Source organism: Palaemon carinicauda, chromosome 38, assembly GCF_036898095.1.
Source record: "Palaemon carinicauda isolate YSFRI2023 chromosome 38, ASM3689809v2, whole genome shotgun sequence".
Lineage (NCBI taxonomy): Eukaryota > Metazoa > Arthropoda > Malacostraca > Decapoda > Palaemonidae > Palaemon > Palaemon carinicauda.
The window spans coordinates 61242282-61266303 of record NC_090762.1 but is presented as its reverse complement, the minus strand read 5'-3'; the positions used below and the strand labels follow the sequence as shown (position 1 = coordinate 61266303).

General features: G+C 40.9%; 2 protein-coding genes across 2 annotated transcripts in view; one reads left to right on the top strand and one right to left on the bottom strand.

The window, feature by feature from the left end:
- Positions 1–9876, bottom strand: part of Arc42 (Activator-recruited cofactor subunit 42) — a 48057-nt gene extending 38181 nt beyond the window's left edge. The window contains exons 1-2 of the mRNA XM_068362291.1: positions 9760–9876; positions 4797–4975 (exon numbers count right to left, since the gene is read on the bottom strand). Coding sequence (XP_068218392.1) covers positions 4797–4975; positions 9760–9832 — 252 coding nt within the window. The 5' untranslated portion in view covers positions 9833–9876. The remainder of the gene's footprint in view (positions 1–4796; positions 4976–9759) is intronic.
- A 2654-nt stretch (positions 9877–12530) lies between these two features.
- Positions 12531–24022, top strand: part of LOC137630667 (4'-phosphopantetheine phosphatase) — a 110955-nt gene continuing 99463 nt past the window's right edge. Inside the window, exon 1 of the mRNA XM_068362281.1 lies at positions 12531–12855. Within this exon, the coding sequence (XP_068218382.1) occupies positions 12714–12855 (142 nt within the window). The 5' untranslated portion in view covers positions 12531–12713. The remainder of the gene's footprint in view (positions 12856–24022) is intronic.

Sequence of the window (24022 nt, the reverse complement as noted above, 5' to 3'; positions counted from 1 at the left end):
ATTCGTGTCTCTCTTGATTCCTTCCACTTTCTCCCTTCTTATTATATGGCCACAATATCTTAGACAAGCCTTATTTACATTTACATTACTTATACCACACACAACCTTCTTATATCTCAACTCTTTTCTTTCCAATATGACAAATTCGTAGATAATTTGTATTTTTCCTAACCATACAAACCTTAGCTATTTAAATAGGGTATTACTTTCGGCATAGCTGAAATGACGAGCCATTAAAATTTTAACAAGGGTTTACTACCCCCTCGCTAGTTAGCGAGGGGGTAGGGGAGGAGTAGCTAGCTACCCCTCCCCCCTCACACACCAGTGAACTAGTTCACTTTGCTTAGAGGTAGGACTTACCCTGGGGGACAGGGCTGGCGGGAAAGTTTGATTAAATAGCTAAGGTTGTATGGTTAGGAAAAATACAAATTACAGTATCTATGAATTTGTCATTTGTTCCGTAACCGAAATACAAACCACGCTATTTAAATAGAGTGACTTAACCCTTAGGAAGGGTGGTAAGTCCCAGCCGTACTGGCTTTGGCTTTTTGCCCGGGGACTCAGTATCTGAGTAAGTAGAACTCAAGATAAGGAGTCCCTGCACCTCACAAGTACCTTGCTCTGCAAGGATTGCGGCCTACGTAAGCTTGTGTGTGAAGGAATGAAGTGTGACTCGTCCTAGGAAGTTGACCTGGAGTCCTTTAGATGGAATTCTAGGTTAGGACGTTCCCAATACCACCTCGTAAAGGTATGGGGGACGCGACAGTATTAGCTTAATACTAGGAACACAAGGAAGCATGGTTTACCTGCAGTGGTTTGAGGTCAGCTGTGCAGAGAACCCAGGATGCTGCTTTCCCCAAGAGAGGGGAGGATGAAGAAAAGAATAAGGGCCAGGCATACCTTTTCATTCATGCAGACTAAAACTGGGTAACAATGCCCTCAACCTTCTGCTACTTGTCCATTAAGGAGCCTGAGGTTTAGACCAGCTGTTGTGCAGCCACCACAGGGCCGATAGAGAATGTATCGAGCCTCCTGTGGGTCACATCTTGCAGGTAGTGGGTTGTGAAGGTCGTTTGACGCTTCCATACCCCTGCTTGTAGAACCTGCATCACTGAGTAGTTTCTCTTGAACGTCAGGGACGTAGCGATGCCCCTGACATGTGCTCTAGGGCGACGTGACGGAGGAGGGTCAGGATTCAGGGAATGGTGGATGACCCTGCGAATCCACACTGAGATAGTATTCTTAGTGACCCTCCTTTTTGTCCTTCCTGTGCTCACAAACAATGCTTGCACTCGAGGACGAACTGCAGCTGTTCTTTTAAGATAGAACCTCAGACTCCTTACTGGGCACAATAGGAGATGGTCTGGGTCATGTTACAGAACGGAGACTCGAAATCCGGAAGGAGTCGAACCAGGGGTCCGGCACTCCTGGATTTTGAGTCTTAGCTACAAACTCGGGGACGAACCTGAACGTTACCTCCCCCCATCCCCTTGAATGGGCGATGTCATACGAGAGACCATGAAGTTCGCCGACTCGCTTGGCCGAGGCCAAAGCAAGTAGGAACACCGTTTTCCAAGTTAGGTGGCGATCAGAAGCCTAGCGTAATGGTTCGAACGGAGGTCTCTTAAGAGACCTGAGGACTCGAACCATGTTCCATGGAGGAGGTCTCACTTCCGACTGAGGGCAGGTAAGTTTATAACTTCGTATGAGTAAAGAAAGTTCTAGCGAGGAGGAAATGTCCATTCCTTTTAGCCTGAAGGCAAGACTTAAGGCTGAGCGATAGCCTTTCACTGCCGAGACTGAAAGGCGCATTTCTTCCCGCAAATACACAAACTCCGCTATTGGTGGAATAGTGGCATCGAGAGGAGAGATACCCCTTCCACAACACCAACCACAGAAAGCTCTCCACTTCGCCTGGTAGACTCCTGCGGATGACTTTCGCAGGTGTCGAGACATCCTTTCCGCAACTTGTTGCGAAAAACCTCTCCCTGTGAGGAGATGCTGGATAGTCTCCAGGCGTGACGCTACAGCTTTGTGGAAGATGTTGGCGTGTGGTTGCTTGAGTAGCTCGTGTCGAGGAGGGAGTTCTCTCGGGAGTTCCGTCAGGGGCTGCAGAAGGTCCGGGAACCACTCTGCATGATGCCATAGCGGAGCTATTAAGGTCATTGACAGGGCGAGGGAGCACGTGGGCGCGCGGGCGAGTGCTGGCAAACAGGAGAATGATGGTGTGCAGGCGAGCAATGGCGCGCAGGTGACAGTGCGCGTAAGTGATCTGCGGCAAGCAGGCTCGTGGGCGCAGGAGATCGATGGCGCGCATGTGCGCGGTCTGGTGAAGACAGGGGGTGAGCAGAAGGACCAGCAAGCGTGAAAGCGCGAGGAGGAGACTGCTCGTGGGCGCGTGGGGGCGCAAGATCTCGGAAGCCTCTGGAAGGGCACACGGTAGAGACTGGAACCTGTGCGCGCGAAGGTGACTGCGCGCAATGGTGCGCAGGCGAGGGCTGACGGGTGGGAGAGTTCTGAGGGCGCGCAGGAGATTGCTGGCGAGAAGGCAAGGGACGAGTCTTCTTTCCTGTGCTCAGATCCGGAGATCGAGGGCGCGCAGGCGAGCAGGTGAAGAGCGCTGGGGAGCTGGAGATTGTGGGCTCGCGTGGCGCGTAACAGGATCAGGGCATGCAGCTGTGCGCTGGCGAGTAGGAGATCGCTGGCGTGCAGGAGAGCGCTGGCGCGCAGGAGAGCGCTGACGCGCAGGAGAGCGCTGACGCGCAGGAGAGCGCTGACGAGCAGGAAATCAGTGAGAGCGCTGGCGCGTCGACTCTGCGGCAGGAGCTCGCTGGCACATTGTCCCTGGCATAGGATGTCTCTGGGTCGTTGTCTCAGGAACAACAGAAAAAGGCGAGCGCTTGTGCGCAATTGCGTGCAGGAGAGCGTGGACACGCAGGGGATACCTGGCACTTAAGGGACTTGCCCACATTGTGAGCAAGCCCCTTTTGCCCCGAAGGGACCGGTGCCCGTTTGAAAACGGGGGTGCATGGGCGCCCACAGTGCGTCAGCTGCCAGGAACGGAGAAGGAAGGTCAGCAGGTCTGGCAGGAGGAGGAGATCGCGAACGATCTGCAGAGAGGTCCAGTGATGCAGCTGCAACGGTCAAAGCACGGTGAGGAGGATCCTCAGCGGGGGACTGCGAAGGCGAAGAGCCGAAAAGGCGCCTCCTAACTCCCTTGTGGGGAGAAAGAAGGCCTCTACGGCGAAGAGGAAGACGAGCCTTGCGTTGGATACGTCCTCTGGGGGCATCAGGAACACCATCGTCAGTCCTCTGAAGAGGAGTCCCTGTTAGTGAACTCCCCCGAGGGGAAGAAACACCTGCAGGAGAGACCGTTGGACTTGACCCCTCCCTCGAAGGATGTTTGGAGGGGGGAACCAAGCCTTCAGCAACATCAGCAACCAAGGCAGAGGTTTGAACCAACTCGCCGGAAGCCTCTGCCACAACATTGTTGACGATAGACAGAGGGTCAACCTCCGCTATCACCGGCGACTGTTTGACAGCTGCTCCCAACTGGATAAGTTCAAACAGGGCTTCCCTGGAGGGCGAACCCTTAAGCCCCAAGGAAGCCCAAAGCTGCAATAAATCATCATTAGCAACATTCATAGATAAATCCTCCCCCAGAGGAGGAGGAGGAGCTGCCTCGCTATGGGAGGCAACTCCCTCTCCCGAACCCCGAGGTCGGTCAACAGAACTACAGCCTACGCTACCACTCGACAGCCTCTCGGGAGAGACCGATCGAGTGGGAGTTTCGGAGGAGGTTCGGGCAATGAAAGAAGAGTCCTTCTTGGAGATTTCCTTCTTCAAGGAGATCCTTGAAGGAGAAAGATCCCGCTTGGACTTCTTCTTTCGGCGCCGGGAAAACCTCTCCCACTGGGAGGTAGACCACTCCCTGCACTCTCAACAAACTATCCTTATCACACCGTTGGTCCCTGCAGAACGGACACAAGGTGTGAGGGTCCGTCTCGACCGCCGACATATATGTCCCACAAGGGCTGTCTGGTAATCCGGGGCATTTCCACATAATAAAGAGAGAGGCCAACTTCCAAACACACAACTGAAAGAAAAAGCAAAAAAGATTAAGGCTGTCAATACGCTAGGGTGAGAGCAGACACGTCTGTTCATCACCCGAGCCAGAAGCAAAGTGAACTAGTTCGCCGGTGTGTGAGGGGGGAGGGGTAGCTAGCTACTCCTCCCCTAGCAAGAGGGTAGTTAACCCTTGTTAAAAATTTAATGGCTCGTCGTTTCAGCTACGCCGAAAGTAATACCCTATTTAAATAGCGTGGTTTGTATTTCGGTTACGGAACAAAGCAATATTCCAGTGCTCCATCCCAACTTAGTTCTTTCCAACAGTCCTTACTCTTTCCTCTTAAGTGACCAATTTTCTGTGTCATTTAATAGAATGGGGCTGACAACTTTCATAATAGATCTTCATTTTGAAATAATGGCATTTTCAAGTCTAAATTAACTCCAGTTACTGCCCACCTCTTTTGCCATGCTTCTCTCACTCCATCTCACTGCTTTCTCATTACTGCCCTCCCGGTATTACTGATCCAAAGTAGTTAAACGCATTGTTCTGTTTTAGCACTGTACAATCTTCACTTTAAAGTTTACATCGAGTCCTCTACTATTAACCATTTTGAAGTCTGAATATCTGAGTATAAACTTTGCAATTAATGAATGAAAAATTTCATTTAAATTGAGATTTACTTAAATCTGGTTAGTATTATAAATATTTTACAACAAATCATTCTTACCAGTTCCATTGGAAACCTTCCATCCTTATCAAATTTCCCTGCATTAGGTACAAGCTCTGATTCTGCAAAGTCCCTGCATGTCTTTTTCAACATATCATGTGTCTCGGATAGTGCAGAAATGGACGCGTAGCGAACTTGGGAATTTGACTTCCCTAATGAGGATGCAGTTAAACGTTGCCCTGAAAAATAAAGTCACAAAAGTTCATAAACACAAAAAATCTTATTATCAATTTGTAATTAACTAACTATATAAACCTGGGACCTTTATTAGGAGCACGACTTCAGCAAACCTGGAAGGGTCGTTTAAACTTTAAATGAAGTACAGTAGTATTAGTAGTGGCTGGTGGATAGGCCCTACCCACTCGCCATGTACTTCTAGTAACCTTCCCTTTAATCTTAACCTAAGACTTAGGAGGGACTCCCCTCGCAAGTCCTAGGTTAAGGACTCGGGTCAAGGTCTTAAAAGTCTCAGAATTGTATGGGTAGGAAAAATACAAATACTCAATACAAACCTTCGACCTTTAATAAAAGACTCTTCATTAGAAGGGACAGATGTCCCTATTAACCAAAATAGCCTAGCTGGTTTTACGGACCTGGGATATGTCAATGTACTTGACTTAGAGAAGAGGAAAAAGGACGAGTCATGAAAAACTCCTAACAACCTGAGCATGAGATGCTGCAGGTCTTAGGCTATGTAGCTACCATGAGACTGGTAGGCAGTCATGGAGGAACCAATATCTAAAAGGTTATTTCCTGAATGTATGGTCATAGTGAGATATGGATTTGATACATTTCATCCATCCTTACCATCAAACTTGTTTGAAAAGAAATGTTAATCATGAGGCTCACATGCATCTAGCATCTGATCCAGCACACAATGGAGTAACTGCTTTACCCCAAAGGGAAAAAAGGAAGATGAAAAGGGCCAGAAATTTTATTTTTCCTTCTAGACTTATGTCACAACCGTTATCTTAAAGGAGATACTTGCCACATGAGGGAGCTAGGTTTGCAACACGGTTTAAGTAACTCCCACAGTACTAAGGATAATGTTATCTATGGACCAGTGGATATCCTCCCGTAAATAGTGGGTAGTGAAGGTTGTTCGTCATACCAGACTCCTCCCATCAGGACTGGCACCACTGAGGTTCTTCCAGAAGGTTAGGGTACATTTGATATCCCTAACTGTGTGTGCTCAAAACAGGATGATACTTCTGGAATCTCATTGGCTCAGCATCGCTGAGAAAGCACAAAACAGGAGACCCAATGTTCTTGAATATCTTACCTGAACCCTTTCGGCAAGATGAAGTCTTTGGAACCTGATACCTGTAACAAGCAATGCCATGTCCTGTACCCTGCTAAATAAGTTTGGAGTTATGATAGACTAAAAGCTGGCTCTTATGGTGACCTACTGAAAAGACCCTGCCTGGTGGTCGGCGGCCTGGGGTTCGAGTTCAGCTCAAACTTGAAAGTTTATTCAGTGTCTACAACCTCACTATCCCCTTCAACCCGGCCCTACAATCGTTAAAGAAAATCAAATTGGAGAGGCAATAAAGAAGTTATATGAAGACCCAAACCTGCTACAAACTAATCACAAATGAATAAACACAAATACAATGCTGTGTTTAATTTCATAGAGATTGAGATCTTTGAACTCTATGGCAACACCTTAACACTTGTTGCCAAGGTGATCGGAAAATATCTACTGCACTCCATAAAAGCTATGAGAGAGGGGGAATCATGTTAAAGGGAAGAGCTCTGTCTGACTAGAAGTTTGCTGGATTTTAAAAGAAAAATCCTAATCTTTCAGGAATGAAGATGCTCATGGGTTTCAGAACATGCAGAACAGCTTTTGTTCTATACAATCTTGTGGTAAGAATTAAATTAGGCTAGTTAAAGAGGTTGATCTGCTTGTTATACAGATTACCCAAAGAGGGTAAAAGTGATACTGAATGTTTACTAATGTACTCAACATGGCTCTATCTTAACATCATCATTTCACAGTTATTTTAAAATAGGAACTTAATGCATATTAGTACACTTGAATATACACTATCTCTTCAAAAATACTATCACGAACCTTACAAACTATACTCAGACGTCACAAATAACCTATACGCTTTAATTAAAAATTTCACATTTCAAGTCTTTCCCCTTTTCTATAACCTCTAATAGAACTGGTTGCTATTCACATTCACCTGCCAAGTGACCAATCAGAGTGGTTTTCCCTATCAAGTATCTTTTATTGGCAAATCACCTACATTCATCTGTAAGGAGATGCTACTCCATTTCTAAATATTCTCTTGTTGCTTGGCAGAAAAAAAAATAAAAAAAAACTGTCTATACCCATCTCCCTTTAGGAGATAATAGGTGTTACTGGTGTTTTAACAAAGCCAGATATATAGTAATTTCCTTTTTAGAGATAATAGGTGTTACCTGAGTTGGGATAAAGCCAAATACAGTATAAAGCCCTTTCCCTTTTTGAGATTTGAGATGTGTTACTAGTTACGACCAAGCCAGATATATATTGTAGTCATTTCACTTTTGGAGATAAGGGATGTTACTAGAGTTGCAATAAAGCCAAATATATAGCTATTTCAGTTAATATATGATACAAGCAAAAATGGATTTAGCTATAAGAAATGCATGAGTGCTGGCTAGTTTGGCATTTTTCTATAAATATTTAAGGGCACCAGCCACATGTTGAGATACTACCACTATAGAGTTATTTGGGTCCTTTGACTGGACACAGTACTACATTGGATCCTTCTCCCGTGTTACCGCTCATTTTTCCATTGCCTACACATACGCCGAATAGTCTAGCCTATTTTTTCCACATTCTCCTCTGACCTCATACACCTAACAACAATGAGATTATGAAAAAATTCTTCTTCACTCAAGGGGTTAACTACTACATTAATTGTTCATTGGCTACTTGGTAAGGATAGTAGACAATCTAGCTATGGTAAGCAGCTCTTCTATGAGAAAGACACTCCAAAATCAAACCATTGTTCTCTAGTCATGGGTAATACCAAAGCCTCTGTACCATGGTCTTCTACTGTTTTGGGGTAAAGTTCTCTTTCTTGAGGGTACACTCAGGCACACTACAGTATTCTATCTTATTTCTTTTCTTCTTGTGTTTTTTTCTAAGTTTTTCAAGTTTCTTTTTAAGTTTTATAATGTATATAAGAAAGATCTATTTTAACATTATTGCTTTTCTTAAAATATGTCATTTCAATTGGCCATTACTTCTCTTGTAGTTTATTTATTTCCTTGTTTTCTTTCCTCACCGGGCTATCTTTCCCTGTTGGAGCAGGCTTATAGCACCTGGTTTTTCCAACTAAGGTTGTAGTTTAGCTAGTAATAATAGCAATAACAATAACAATAACAATAATAATAATATTAATAATTGGGCTGGTGCATAAATTATGTATCGTTTAATTAAAATGTAAAGCTTATTTTTAAATTTGTCCATTGTTTACATTTGAGAGACTTATGGATAGTTTATTGGCCATGCGTTGCTTGCGCTAGCTTTTGCCATCTGTTCTGTTTTTGTATGATGTAATCATTACCTGGCTTTTATAACTGATAAAGATCTTCCAAATGTTTATGCACAAGTTCCCAGATAGTGTTCTACAACAACCATATTTTTCGACCCTCCCCTTCAGCATGACTACCGTCACAAGAAGACTTCTCCAAATGGGAAGTACCTCTACAATGTATTTTGAAATTTGGTATATAGTAATGTCATCTATTTTGGCAATTAATTATACCATAAATGCTTTCTGTTCACTATATTGGTATTGTTTTTCTTGTTAAAAGAAAAAACATCCCCGAAATAACCCACATTATTGGAATGTGCAGCATATCCATATTCAGGTTGCCGTAGCAGAGCAGTGAGGTAATGTTTAATTTACAAGCATAGCGAGCCACGGCGGAGCAAAAACCATCAGAGTGACGTGATGTGAATCATGGATAATCATACTTAAATTTCCAGCCAATTACACGAACCTTATATTTTTTCATCTGGTTATCTCGTATTTATTATGCATTTCTGACCATTGTTTGCAATGAACCATTTTTTAGCTTTTCTCCATCCAAAACCCAGTTTTCACACTGATCTCCCATAATTGTTTTCATATGGGGAGGTAGGAAAATCATGAACGGATGGTTAGCCCGAATCTTCATACTCAGAAATGGATAAAACACAAGATAACGAGTAAGAAAAATTATACGGTTCGTGCATTTGGCTACAAATTAAAGTATCATATACTATGTAGTATTTACTGCCATTTCTCTTTAGGAGATAAGAGGTGCTACTGGAGTTGCAATAAAGCCAAATCATATTGTGTAAATTGTAAAAACATTAATATAGCAGATCAATATAAAGAACATTTTCCCCATAAGGAAAATCAAGCTATGAAGACAAGTGAAATACAAAACGATAACTTGAAAAACGAAATTCATAATGAAAGCCAACACATATGACCTGCATTAGGTTAAGATACGGACTTGAAGTCCTTGGAGTAGGGGGGGTTGCATTAGCGGCATACCCCTAATGTAGGTAGACAATCATCTTAAGTTTGATTATGAAAAATATTTTTTCGGTCGTAACTTCTTAAGTGACTCAAATTTGAAAAATATGAGTTTCCGACAACTATGGTCATAAAATGTACCTATAAATAAACAAGGAACAGGGTTATGGTGCTATAACTTAAAACTTACGAGATTATAATCATGAAAAGCTTTAATCACTATATGATAAACTATCACAGAAGCCGTTCCAACCAGTCATAACAGAATTAATGTAAGTTAGGGAGGCCTAGGGTGAAGACAGGACAACTTCCATTAAAGTTAGGTAACTTAGCATCACCATTCACATCTAAATCAGAAATAATATAGTTCCCATTCGCACTTTAAAGCTAATTGACAAACAAACGACTATAATAGACATTGACATAATTACCTAGTGTTGTACATGACGAAATCCTTAAAACTCGGGAACCGACTCCCATCAGTTGATTGCACGTACCCGACATCTTCGAAAGTAAATTGGAATTGGTAAACTCTGCCCTATAGATGAGTTAGTCTAAAATCCCCAAAACTCATGATAAAAATCCCCAAAACAACCCAAGAATCCCCATTTCCATAATTATATACAGTATTCTTCTGACCCTGTAGGCTTCACTAATATAGAAATTAGGTTACTAACTATACTAATTACAACAATAGAAATTTTTTTTCTCATCTCTGTTTCTTCATCATAGAAATTTGAACGGAATATCCTCATCAGACACCAAAAATCTCCAAATCTAGGGATAAATTCCTATATCTGGCAACACTGAAGTAAACTTAAGCTAAGAGAGAAAATTTTGGTATCTATTCTAGACTAAGTGTTATTACAAAACAAGATTGACTTGGCCTTCATAGATCCCTAACTTTGCCTAACTAATGCGAGACTTGGTGCTGATTGCTTATCATTCCTAATAATAAAATTATATAAAATAAGAATTCAGTGATCGTTTAATACATATGTAGCTTATCGAATTTCCATTAATTTGATTGGTGTTCAATTTTCTATACAATCGCTGTATCTTTTCAGAATGGCATTTTTTTCATATATGTGATGAAACAAACCTATCCACCCGCTTTAAAAATATTAAAATGCAATTGCACACAAACCATTTCTTAAGAACTTGAGAGCGAATTTCTTTTATACCAGATAAATTTTTTAATCTCATTGGATTTTTTTAACAGAATATTTTGAAGCAGGAGTCCCCAACCAGTATTATGATCTTTTCCAATTTCCTCCTTCTTGTCCACTGAAAATTAATAGAACAGGGGAAATTTGTGCAATTGTCAGAATTGTGGAAGTTCTCACTTTGGTCCTTGTAAATCAAAGACACCCTTTGATATCTTTGATGTAAATCTTACAAAAATGTATGCCGAGTATTGTAATGGGAAATTTGAGTACAGTACTCTGGACGAGTCTCCAACACTTCTACTTTATTCAACTATATTTACACATATGAATGGAATTACATACATTAATTTATAATAACTTAATCTAATAACTGAAATGATCTCAATATCACAAATTTTAACATTAATTTGAGTTTTCCTTACTAAACAAACCACCGTCCTTCAGTTATAACTACCTCGTTAACACTTTAACAACACTAGAATCACACTTCTTAACCTTACAAATTAGTTATTACGTCCATATTCTACACAGTGAAAATATTATGAATAAACACAACTTACTTACTTACTTGAATAAATTAAACTAATTATGTCACTAATCTCAACCCAATAAATTAAAGACCTTATCTGATAGATTACCAAGTGCAATTTATTGATTAACGCAAACAAGCACCTCTAGTCCATTTCTTTTAGTGAAGCAGGTTTGCACCGACTCGCAGCGGTGCCATTTTAGCTTGGAAAAGTTTCATGATCGCTGATTGGTTGGACAAGATGACTCTAACCAGTCAGCGATCAGGAAACTTTTCCGAGCTAAAAGGGCACCGCTGCGAGTCGGTGCAAATCTGTCTTGCTAAAAGAAATGGACTATAAACCATAAACCAAAACGTTGTTCATAATCCCACAACCATGTTTTACACTTTATGTATTGATAGTTGTATTACCCAACAGAATAGCTGCCCACTGCATTCTTGTGGCTACCCTTTAAATAGAACCTTATTTTTTTTGTACAAATTGAATAATTTTTCTTCAACTTTCTGACACAAACATGTGAAATATTCTGGCCTGTTTTGGCAATATCAAAAGATCCACTGTCACATTCCTCTATGTTAAACGGCAAACATTATTTCCCCAAAATAAGGAACCGAAGCAAAAACCTTTCCAAATACCAGCTAATTCACCACCCGGTCCACACGGTATCTAAAAAATGGAAGGAAAGTCACCCTCAACATTATATCAGCAGAATCATCTTAGCAGTCCTGTTGTAGAAATAGTTGATTGGAGAATGGTAATTGCATTCGTGGGAAAATAGTCGAATTGACTAGTTAGGTCGTTCTTACTTTTTGTTCTTATTTTTGGTGTTTGTTTATGGACGGAAAGTAAACTGAATGATTGCCATTTGTTAATATTAAATGTAAATTATTAACTTTCCCCTTTTTGTATTCTAATTGAATTAATTGATTTAATGTTAACAAATGGCAATCATTTAGTTTACTTTCCGTCCATAAACAAATACCAAAAATAAGAACAAAAAGTAAGAACGATCTAACTAGTCAATTCGACTATTTTCCCACGAATGCAATTACTATTTTCCAGTCAACCATTTCTACACTGTAAAAAAGACAAAATAATAATAATAATATACTTATCCAGGAATTTAAAAGGCTAAAACCTCAAAATTCATATTAGAATGCCTAAACAGTCTTATTTGTCATGGGCAAAGGAGTAAATATATACAATACTCCACAACTAGTTATAAAGTATTGCTAAATCCCCTTTTGTATACATTCATTAAGGTACATTTAGCTACAATTATCCGTTAATATTTAGTAGGACTCATTAAATCATTTTATTTTCATAAATAGATTAATATATAACAAAACTATTCTACTGCAACACATTTAAAGTTTTTATATTGATGTAAATTTGGCAACATGTTTTATGTACGCGAATGCGTAAGAAACTTTATACCTTGTGTGAAAAAAAAGACGAAATTGTATAGAAAAAAGGAATAAAATACAATCTAAGATACATAGCAAGCTTACTAGATGCGCCGTTGCAAAGTCTATGTCTCCCCTCTGAACCTGAAGTTGAACCTGAACTGTCCAGGAGAGAATTCGCAGCAGCTGGTCTTCAGAACATCCAATTTAGAAATCACGTCCAATGACAGACTGACCTTTGACCTTCGTGTGTCATCTGGCTGCCCAAGTGATAGTGAAAATGACCGGCGATACCAACAATCAGCAGAGACAGAGAAGTCCCGACATGGAGGCCCAGAAATATGCTGCCAGTATTTTACTTCCGGATACAGATGTGGTATTTAGGAATATCAGAAATGCCAAGAGGTTTGCCATTGATATAGGTAAGCTTAGAAAGATGCCCAGTATATTTTTGTTGTGATTACAGATAATTTCTTGTTATAACCTAATGAAGTTTCTCTTCACTGTCTAATATAACCCCCGGTATGCTAGCCTAGCCTACACCCCAATCGAGGTGATAGTGACCTAAGGTCTTTCGGTTTCATTATAGAACAACGCAATATTAGTTATTTCATTGCCAATTACATAATTGAATCGATCACAACAAATATACAACTTTACATCCTAAATACTAATGGCAGAAACCTTTATCAATAAAGTTACAGATTTTAAGGTTTTATAAAAGTTATGAATGGGAATAGCTTTCCTACTAAAAACGTCTTTTTTATCTAAAAAACACCTGTCTTATATTCTAAACCTCTCTGTTATTTGTTTTCAATATTGAAATAAGCAATATATTTGGAGCGTTTGTATGTCAATGACCAGTTCCTCCAGTAAGCATAAATTATGGACACCAACTAAACTAAATTTTCCCCCCAACCTACAAGCCATGTCCTTACCTACTTACCTAACGGGGGGAGTGGGGGTTGTCCCTTGCACTGCTGCATTCTCAGGCAGCTGTCATCATACATACAGGTGGCCGCGATTATACATACACCCCATATATTTTATTCATCATGTTAATAATGAAAAGTTGTGTGCTGATATATTTGTATTTTTAATACGATGAACAATGCTACGAACAACTCCATAGAAAATGGGATGGAAAAATCATGTTTTCTATGCTTCTATAAGTCCTGGAAAACAAAAGTTCCAGTGATTTAAACATGTTTCTTAGCTGTCACTCTATTATGGTAACTATTTTCTAATTACGATGATTGGTTCTTCATGATGATGACTGGCGGAAAAAAATTAATTTAAATATCATCCCATAAGACTGGTATACTGTATATATTAAAGTGGCATGAACATAATTGATGATAATACCTAGTGCAAAGACATAGCATTTCAGTTATGATAGTCGACCCACCGTAACTCAAAATCTATGGATTTCTGCCTAAGATAATTTAAAAAAAATGTTCAAAACACCACAAAATACTTTAAAAACCAGTCTTATTTTTTACAAACCATTCATAGCACCATTCTATAATTTTACCAGTCTTTTGTTACCTATGCGGTCTGGCACTGTTGGATCTAAAATTACTACTTCACCTCAAAGTATTTTTATTTATGCAACCTTGTTCTTTCCATTTGACTTTCTTCTATGCAACTTGTCCTGGAAATGCTCTTTTCTCAAAAGAAAATAATTTATTCAATCTTTTTGTAATAACTAACTTCAGCAGCCATCTGCTGGAGTTATGAGGCAAGTAAGGAAGGGAAGATTTAGGTCAAGCTAGATGGGGTACCTTAGGTTATTATGTTTGCCTTCTGTTTCCTTACCACTCAAATGTATCGTCATCAGTCCCCTTAGAAACTGGGATTACTGATATTGGGTTTCATTATTAAGGGAATATTAAACAAAATTATTATTTTACCTGGCAACAGTGTGTTTATGGGAAAAGTTTCATGGAAGAAAGTTAATTTAAAAGGAAAGTTTATGAAAATAAAATGATTTAATGAGTCTTACAAAATACTAACTGATTATTGTAGCTAAATGTACCTTAATGAATGTATACAAAAAGGGATTTAGTAATACTTTATAACTGGTTGGGGGATATTGTATATTTTTCAATATTTAACTTAGCCGGTGATTATAATAGCTGCAACTCTGTTGCTCGACAGAAAAACTCTACGGAAAAATTCGCCAGCGATCGCTACACAGGTAGGGGGTGTACTCAACAGCGCCATCTGTCGTTCAGATACCCAGTACTCATTGTAAACAAAGAACTCAATTTTCTCTCTGTCGAGCTATCGACAAGACGCTCTTATTCGCTGTTGCTAAACTGGAGTTTTTTCACAACTAATTGGTGAAGTACTTTATTCTAGTTTTGAGCTTTCGCTATGCAGGTGTTTTATCTTCATCTTAAATCTTGAACTCGTTTTGGATAGATTTAATTATGGTGACAAAGAGAGTATGGACTTTCTTTCACTTTTAAATGGCCGACCCTTCCCTTAGACGGAAGTGTGTTTAGGCTTTTAGTAATTCTTATCACGTTATAGATTTTCCTCTATATATTTTATATCTCTCCGCCTTTATTAGGCCTCTTCGATTAACTTTCCATTTATTATAAACATATAAAAATAAATTTTAATGTTTTGTTTATATAGACCTTTCCTGAGAGCAGGCGGTCCTAACTTGGAAACCGAAGTTAATCAACTTTGAGCCCTTTATATCGTAATTAGCTTTTAAAGAGCTAAGGATTTAAAACTTTTTAAATGTAATATTTTATGAAAGAATTTCTTTGATAGTCTTCGTACTGTTTTCAAAGATGAACTAACGTTTAGTTTTTTTATGCTACGCAGTTGTTGACGTTCAGGACGTTCAACATGCGCTCTATCGTTACGATAGAGAGAGAGTGTATCACGGTTTCACTTTGCAGTAAGAGTAAATCGATTCTGACGTTTTGTTCATTCTTTCTTAGCTTAAATGTTTTAAATTCTAATTTAAAGGAACTTTTTATTGAAAAACCTTTCAGTTTTTTCCTTTAGTCAAATAACATGTTTTTTTTTTGACGAAATATAATTGGGCTCTTCTCTTAGGTGCGAAATCAAGAGAGAAAGAGAGAGAGAGATAGAGACGGAGGGAGAGAGAGGAGAGAAAACGTTCCGTTCAAGCGGGTAACGTTGTTCTCGTGCTACTCGCGTCCCTAGTCGCTGTACGGGGAGGAAGGATAAAACGTTTTTAGGTTTTTATTCTCGTCCCCAGGCTATGTGCGGTGAGAGATTGAAAACGTAGTTATATGAACTAGTGTTTAGTCTCTTTCCCAGCCACTGATTTTTTTTTTTTATCTTAAAATATGTTTTCTGTTTTTTGCTGGTATTAATGAGCTTGCATTATACGACTGATTTCGCAATTACTACCTTTTAATGAAGGGTAGAATTGCGTGTTTCAGGTAGAAATAATTGCAAAACAGAAAATCGAAGTGATAAAGTGATATGCGCAAAGTGTTACAGTGTTGCGTCCGAGGCGCAAAGTGTTACAGTGTTGCGTCCGAGGGTTCGTCTGTTCGTGCCTGTCGTTCACCTAGTCCGGGACCTCTTACATGCTCCCAAGCCCAGGGGAGAAGTAATGTCAAACGACTTATGGGTTCGAGAGGCCTTGACCAACGAACAGACGTTTTTCCCTCTATGGTATCGGGTGTATCTTACCAAGATCTCCCCTACCATAAGACGAGAGAGACGTTGTTTCTCCTCGTCATCCGAAGGCTTTTCGCATAAGAAACCTGTCACAAGGTTTCGAAGCCCTTAAGCGAAAGTCAGTCCTTTCAGGACAGGTCCAGCGTCCTGGTTACAACCATTAGGACAGCTCTGACCCTTGGCAGTCATCGGATAACTGCTCGCCGCCTAACAAAAGCGTAACACAGACTCCGAGAGTCTTTTTTTGTAGGCAAAGTGTTGCGGTCACAGACGTTACCCTCGTCTCTTACCATAACCATTTCCGTTGATCCTTAATGGGTTGTATGGCAAGACATGCAGTATATGCTTGCCTCCCTTATGGAAGACTATTCTACCGATTAGTCCGTTGAGTCTAGCCGTTTATCTCATCGATATCCTGGCTTTCAGCCAACCTAACGTTCCTTTGTGCTTACTGTTGACGTTGGCGTAGCTTAGTCACGTCAGTCAGGTTGTTTAGAACCACACTCGATGCGGTCTCGTGTGGTTTTTCAGCCGCATTTGGACGTTAGGCCACTTGCTGATGCTCCTGTTGACGTTCAAGACGTTCACTAACAATCGGAGTTGACTTGTTTTGACGCTGTGCGTCAACCTCCGCATTCTAGAGTTGTTTTGACTGCTCAGTCTAGGCAGTCAAAGCAGTCTCGAGTGGACGCTGTGCGTCCTCACGCACCTGTTGTGGTTGACAGTTCAGTTGTTGACAGTTCACAGACTGTCAAGCAGTTACATGACGTTGCGTTCTGGTCCGCTACTAATGCACCAGTGAGTGTGGACTCTGCTTGTAAAGCATTGCCACCACGGTAGGTCTCTCCCTTGCTTGAGACTCAGCTTTTATCGGACAAGGTTCCTGTAGATGAGGAAGTTGCTGTTCTCCCTACTACTGATATTCCCTTGAGGACTCTGTCAGATGGAGAGGAGCCTAAAGCTGCTTAGCCTCCTATGGACTTTAATTAAATCATGATGATTTTTTTTAAGGATCTTCGTCCGGATCTTTTTGTAACTGCTGCTCCTCGTTCGCCTAAACGTCAGAGCTTACACTAGGCCTAGCTACTTCGAAGCCGTTGTTTTTAAGCTAGTGCTCTCTCGCTCTCCTAGAGAGCGTTACGTTGGCTAGGCGACTGGTTTTTCACCAGGAGGAGTTTGGGGGATACAGCCTTTGCTTTCCCTTCTTTTAAACTGGTTTATAGAGCGAGAGTCTGATATGACACGAGAGAAGTTCTCGGCTTGGGAGTTCATGCCTCTGCCCAGATAGACTTCTCAATTCTGGTAGACTCTCCCTGGCGCCTAGCCAGGAGACGCTCCAAGTTGTTTACAGGTCAACTTCACAGCTGTTTTCGAGCCTTTGAAGTTTTGCTGTACAATTATGTCACGCATAAAAAGGCTTTCAGGGATGGTAAACGGTTCCGCCTCAGTCGCTAACCCCGTCTGTTGCCACACCTGCTCCCGTAGACCCTAAATGGGCTTTGCTGCAAGACATGCAGTCCAAGCTTGCGTCCTTGATAGAGGACTTAAATGCGGAGAAGGTTGCTACCGAACCTTCTGGCCAACAACCTTCCAAGCGGTCGGTTGTGCGCCCTGTTGACGCTGAGGTAACCTACTCGCGTCTGCCAGTTGAGGTGGTTCCTCCACCGATGCGACCCAGTGTGGGTTGCCAGCCGCACGTTGACGTTAAGCGACGCTCGGAGGTGGTTGTTGACGTTCAGGACGTTCAACAACCAGCAGAGGTGACTTGTTTTGACGCAGTGCGTCAACCTCAGCAACCCAGTAGGGTGTTGACTGCACAACCCAGACGGTCTAGCAGTCTCGGGTTGACGCTGTGCTTCCTCGCGCACCCATGGTTGTTGACAGTTCACAGACTGTGCAGCAGTTCCATGATATTGCGTCCGGCTCCGTCACGCATCCACCAGTGCGACCGGACTCAGCGAGCCAGACGTTGCCCACTCCGTTGCCGTTTCCTCATCAGTTTTCGGATGAGGAACCCTCTGATGAGGACGTTGCTGAACAACAAGACGATCAGCCCCCAAGCCCTGCTATCCATCCAGAAGATGCTGAAGAAGGAACGCTGCTCAGTCAGGTTGTGGATGAGTCTGGTAGGGACGCTGTCATCCGTGGAACAATTTGTGTCACTAGGAAGACTACACCTCCGTCCTCTTCAATACCATCTAGCTTTTCACTGGAAAAAGGACAAGACGCTAGAAGCGGTCTCGATCTCGGTTTCCGAAAAGATAAAGTCTTGTCTGACTTGGTGAAAGAACAATATCAACCTAAGAGAGGGTCTTCCCCTGGCTGTTCAGACTCCCAACCACGTTCTCTTCTCGGACGCATCGGACGTAGGCTGGGGTGCGACATTAGACGGTCGGGAATGCTCGGGAATATGGAACTCGAGTCAAAGGACAATGCATATCAACTGCATGGAGCTACTGGCAGTACGTCTGGCCTGGAAAAGCTTCAGGTCTCTCCTTCAAGGCAAAGTGGTGGAGGTGAACTCTGACAACACCACGGCTTTGGCGTACATCTCCAAGCAAGGAGGGACCTACTCTCTGACGTTGTACGAGATCGTAAGGGACCTCCTCACCTGGTCAAAAGGTCTAAACATATCACTAGTAACGAGGTTCATCCAAGGCAACTGGAATGTCATGGCAGATTGTCTCAGTCGGAAGGGACAAATAATTCCAACAGAATGGACCCTCCACAAGGATGTATGCAAGAGACTTTGGGCCACCTGGGGCCAGCCAACCATAGATCTCTTCGCAACCTCGATGACCAAGAGGCTCCCAATATTTTGCTCACCAATCCCGGACCCAGCAGCAGTTCATATAGATGCCTTTCTCGTAGATTGGTCACATCTAGATCTATATGCATTCCCTCCGTTCAAGATTGTCAACAAGGTACTGCAGAAGTTCGCCTCTCACGAAGGGACAAGGTTGACGCTAGTTGCTCCCCTCTGGCCCGCGAGAGAATGGTTCACCGAGGTACTTCGATGGCTAGTAGACGTTCCCAGAACACTTCCCCTAAGGGTGGACCTTCTACGTCAGCCACACGTAAAGATGGTACACCAAGGCCTCCACGCTCTTCGTCTGACTGCCTTCAGACTATCGAAAGACTCTCGAGAGCTAGAGGTTTTTCGAAGGAGGCAGCCAGAGCGATTGCTAGAGCAAGGAGAACATCCACCCTTAGAGTCTACCAATCGAAGTGGGAAATCTTCCGAAACTGGTGCAAGTCAGTATCCGTATCCTCGACCAGTACCTCTGTAACTCATATAGCTGACTTCCTCTTATATCTGAGGAAAGAACGATCTCTTTCAGCTCCCACTATCAAGGGTTACAGAAGCATGTTGGCATCAGTCTTCCGTCACAGAGGCTTAGATCTTTCCAACAATAAAGATCTACAGGACCTCCTTAAGTCTTTTGAGACCACGAAGGAGCGTCGTTTGGTTACACCTGGTTGGAATTTAGACGTGGTACTAAGATTCCTTATGTCAGACAGGTTCGAGCCGCTACAATCAGCCTCCCTGAAAGATCTCACCTTAAAGACTCTTTTCCTGATATGCTTAGCCACAGCTAAAAGAGTCAGTGAGATTCATGCCTTCAGCAAGAACATCGGATTCTCATCTGAAACGGCTACATGTTCTCTACAACTTGGTTTTCTAGCCAAAAACGAGCTGCCTTCTCGACCTTGGCCAAAATCGTTCGATATTCCAAGCTTATCGTATATGGTTGGAAATGAACTAGAAAGAGTCTTATGCCCTGTAAGAGCTCTTAAGTTCTATTTAAAACGAACTAAACCTTTACGAGGCCCGTCTGAAGCTTTATGGTGTTCAGTTAAGAAACCATCTTTGCCTATGTCAAAGAATGCTTTATCCTATTTTATCAGACTGTTAATACGAGAAGCTCATTCCCATCTGAATGAGGAAGACCAAGCTCTGCTGAAGGTAAGGACACACGAAGTTAGAGCTGTCGCAACTTCCGTGGCCTTTAAACAAAATAGATCTCTGCGAAGTATAATGGACGCAACCTATTGGAGAAGCAAGTCAGTGTTCGCGTCTTTTTATCTTAAGGATGTCCAGTCTCTTTACGAGAACTGCTACACTCTGGGACCATTCGTAGCAGCGAGTGCAGTAGTGGGTGAGGGCTCAACCACTACAATTCCCTAATTCCATAACCTTTTTAATCTTTCTCTTGAAATGTTTTTATTGTTGTTTTTGGGTTGTCCGGAAGGCTAAGAAGCCTTTCGCATCCTGGTTGATTTGGCGGGTGGTTAAAGTCATTTCTTGAGAAGCGCCTAGATTAGAGGTTTTGATGAGGTCCTGTTGTATGGGTTGCAACCCTTGATACTTCAGATCCTAGGGGTCGCTCAGCATCTTAAGAGGATCGCGAGGCTCCGTAAGGAAGACGTACTTAAAAAGGCAGAGTAATTGTTCAAGTCGACTTCCTTACCATTTACCTATTTATTTTGTTTTAGTTATTTTGATAACTTCTAAAATGAAATAAAAATTCTTAGCTCATATGATGTAAACATATTTTGCTGGTCTCTACCCACCCCCCTGGGTGTGAATCAGCTATTATAATCACCGGCTAAGTTAAATATTGAAAAATGTTATTTTGATAATAAAATAAATTTTTGAATATACTTACCCGGTGATTATAAATTAAAGGACCCTCCCTTCCTCCCCAATAGAGACGCAGTGGACCGAGGAGAAAATTGAGTTCTTTGTTTACAATGAGTACTGGGTATCTGAACGACAGATGGCGCTGTTGAGTACACCCCCTACCTGTGTAGCGATCGCTGGCGAATTTTTCCGTAGAGTTTTTCTGTCGAGCAACAGAGTTGCAGCTATTATAATCACCGGGTAAGTATATTCAAAAATTTATTTTATTATCAAAATAACATATTTACTCCTTTGCCCATGGCAAATAAGACTGTTTAGGCAATTTAATGTGAGTTATGAGGTTATAACCTTTTAAATTCCTGGGCAAGTATATATAATATTACTGCCAATTTCAGTATTTTTGAAGTGACTAAGGTGTCTGATTAAGGTGATATGAACTAAATAAGTTAAAGTCAAGTGACTGTTGAATGGTGAAAAGCAAAATTTGTCTAGATGAAGAGAGAGAAAAACAAAGTTTAAGAAAAAAATAAACTAATAATAGAAAAATCCGATGAGTTTATCAATACAAAATAGGTACTCTTGGCTACACTTTGAAATGGAAGCAAGTACAGTAAAGAAGAAACAAACAGTAATTTAAAAAAAGATTGTATTGGAATCAGCACAAGAGATCAGTGGAAAAGTTCCCAAACAAGGTCAAGGAAAACTACTGTATCAGAAAAGACCAAAAACCTTATAAACAAAAGATTGGAAATAAGGGTAAAATCAAAGAGAGATGAAATAGAACTAGCAGAACTATACAAAACAATAAACAAACTAAAAACTCAAGACATTCATAAACACAATCAGACCAAAAGTGAAGAAACACTAAAGAAAGGAAGAAACATCAAATTATACCAATGAAAAGAAGACTTGGAACAGGTGCCAACAGATGTTTGCTTTAAAAGATGAAAATGGAAATATCAACAAAAGAGATGGAGTGATGAAAATTGCTGAGGATTTTTATACAATGCTATACAATAGTAATATAAGAAATAACTTTGCCAATAGAAATAATGAAACACGTGAGGCGGTACCAAACGTAACAGTAGGAGAAGAAAAGAAAGAATTGACAGGCATAAAGAGAGGCAAGGCAGTGGAAAAGAAAGCCTAACAATTGATTTATAGACAATGAGAAAGCTTCTGATTCTGTCAAAACTTCAGTAGTAATGAAAGCCATTCAAAAAGAAGGAATAGAGGAATCTTATGTTAGAACACTTGAAGATACAGTATCTGCAGTATACAGGAAGTATAGCAATCCTAAAACTACAGAAAAAGTAGTGTGAAAATCCCAATTGAGAAAGGAGTTAGCCAGAGAGACCCCCATCCCTCTAAATTGTTCACAGCATGCTTAGAAGTTATTTTCAAGAATTTAGAATGGGAAAATGTTGGAATTATTATTGATGGGGATTAGCTTAATAACTTAAGATTTGTAGATGGTATAGTTGTGTTTAGTGAATCATGGGAGGAATCACAAAAGATTATAGATTTGAATAGATAAAGCAAAATTGTAAGATTGAACATCAACAGGAGTAAAACTAAGATAATGTTTAATGAAAATATAGAGAACAAATAAGGGTTATGGATGAACCTCTAGAGATTGATAAATAATATGCGTACTTAGGACAGACCATGAGACCAAAATTAAAAGAAGGATAAGCATGGGATGAAGAACTTTTGGTAAACAAAATAAGATTATGAAAGATAAAATGCCACTTTCTCTAAAAAGAAAAATATTTAATGAGATGGTCCTACCAGTTTTAACTTATGCATCGGAAATTTGGAACCTTACTAAAGCCTTAGAACATAAGCTATTTACAACTCAAAGAGCTATGGAAAGAATACAGATGGGAATAATCCTAAGAGACAAAAAATTAGCAACATGGATACGAGGGCAAACTAAAGTAAAGAATATTCTAACAACAAGTAAGAAAAAGAAATGGTCATGGGCAGGACATACAATGAGAATGACAGATAATAGGTGGACATTAAGAATAACAGAATGGGTCCCTAGAGATTGCAAAAGAAGCAAGGGAAGGAAGAAAGGACTACGTATTAACAAGATAAGAAAATTTATGGGTCTGGCATAGGAAGACCATAAGCAGTCAAGAGTGGAAGGTCATATCTTGGGTATTTGTCCTGCAGTGGACTAGTTACAGCTGATGATGATGATGAAGATCCTGCACTTAAACTGACCCACCTACCTGTGTATTTTCCTTTTGGGTGTGCTTGCTATTATCTCCCTTACCCTTATACACATTATAAAGGGGAGATCAAGTAAATTATTTCTTTATGCAACAACAGAGTGTTTTCAGAATTTGCATAAAAAAATTGACTTGAAAGAACAAAACTGTTAATAAGATGGGGAATAAATATTAGTCCTGAGCCTCCATAAGGTAGTTTATGTTTAATGCTTAATGATTTAGATTTAAATCTATTATTCATTTGAAGTAAGAGGTCTGGTAAACATTTACTGTAATGAATATGAAAACCTCATGATCCATGCTTAACCAACCTAGGATGTCATGACCTTTTTATTGTACATCATAGTGTCTTTGACTGCCAGCAGAGTAAATTACAGTAGTAGATACTACGTAATTACTTCCCATTGGCATTAGGACATGGTAGGCTCCTTGTCTAGGTGTGGTTATAGTGTGAAGGGTAAATTAATTATTAGTGTACAGTAATCCTAACAAAGAACCTTAAAGGTGTTCCTGATATATTTTGAGATATTAATTTGAACTTTTCAATATTAATCTTACCCGATGATCATGTAGCTGTCAACTCCGTTGCCCGACAGAAATCTACGGTCGGGATACGCCAGCGATCGCTATCCAGGTGGGGGTGTACTCAACAGCGCCATTTGTGGTCAGGTACTCAAGTACTTCTTGTCAACAAGAACTCAATTTTTCCTCTGTCGTGCCGCCGGCAAGACCTACTTGGATACGCTGTTGATTTTGGAGTCTTTTGTTCACGATTTGGTGATGTATTTGCTCTAAAGTTTAGCCTTCGCTGTTCAGGAAGCTTTATCCTTAGCTTAGCAAGCTTTTGGAATTAATTTGACTTATTGGTTAACGAACTTTGCTTAATTTTGGAATTCCCCCTTGACTACTTCTAAATTCAAGATGTCTGACCATTCCCAAGTTCCTAAATACAGGCAGTGTAGTGTTAGGACTTGTACTAGGCGTCTTCCGAAGGCCTCTATAGATCCTCACACCGTATGTTCCAATTGT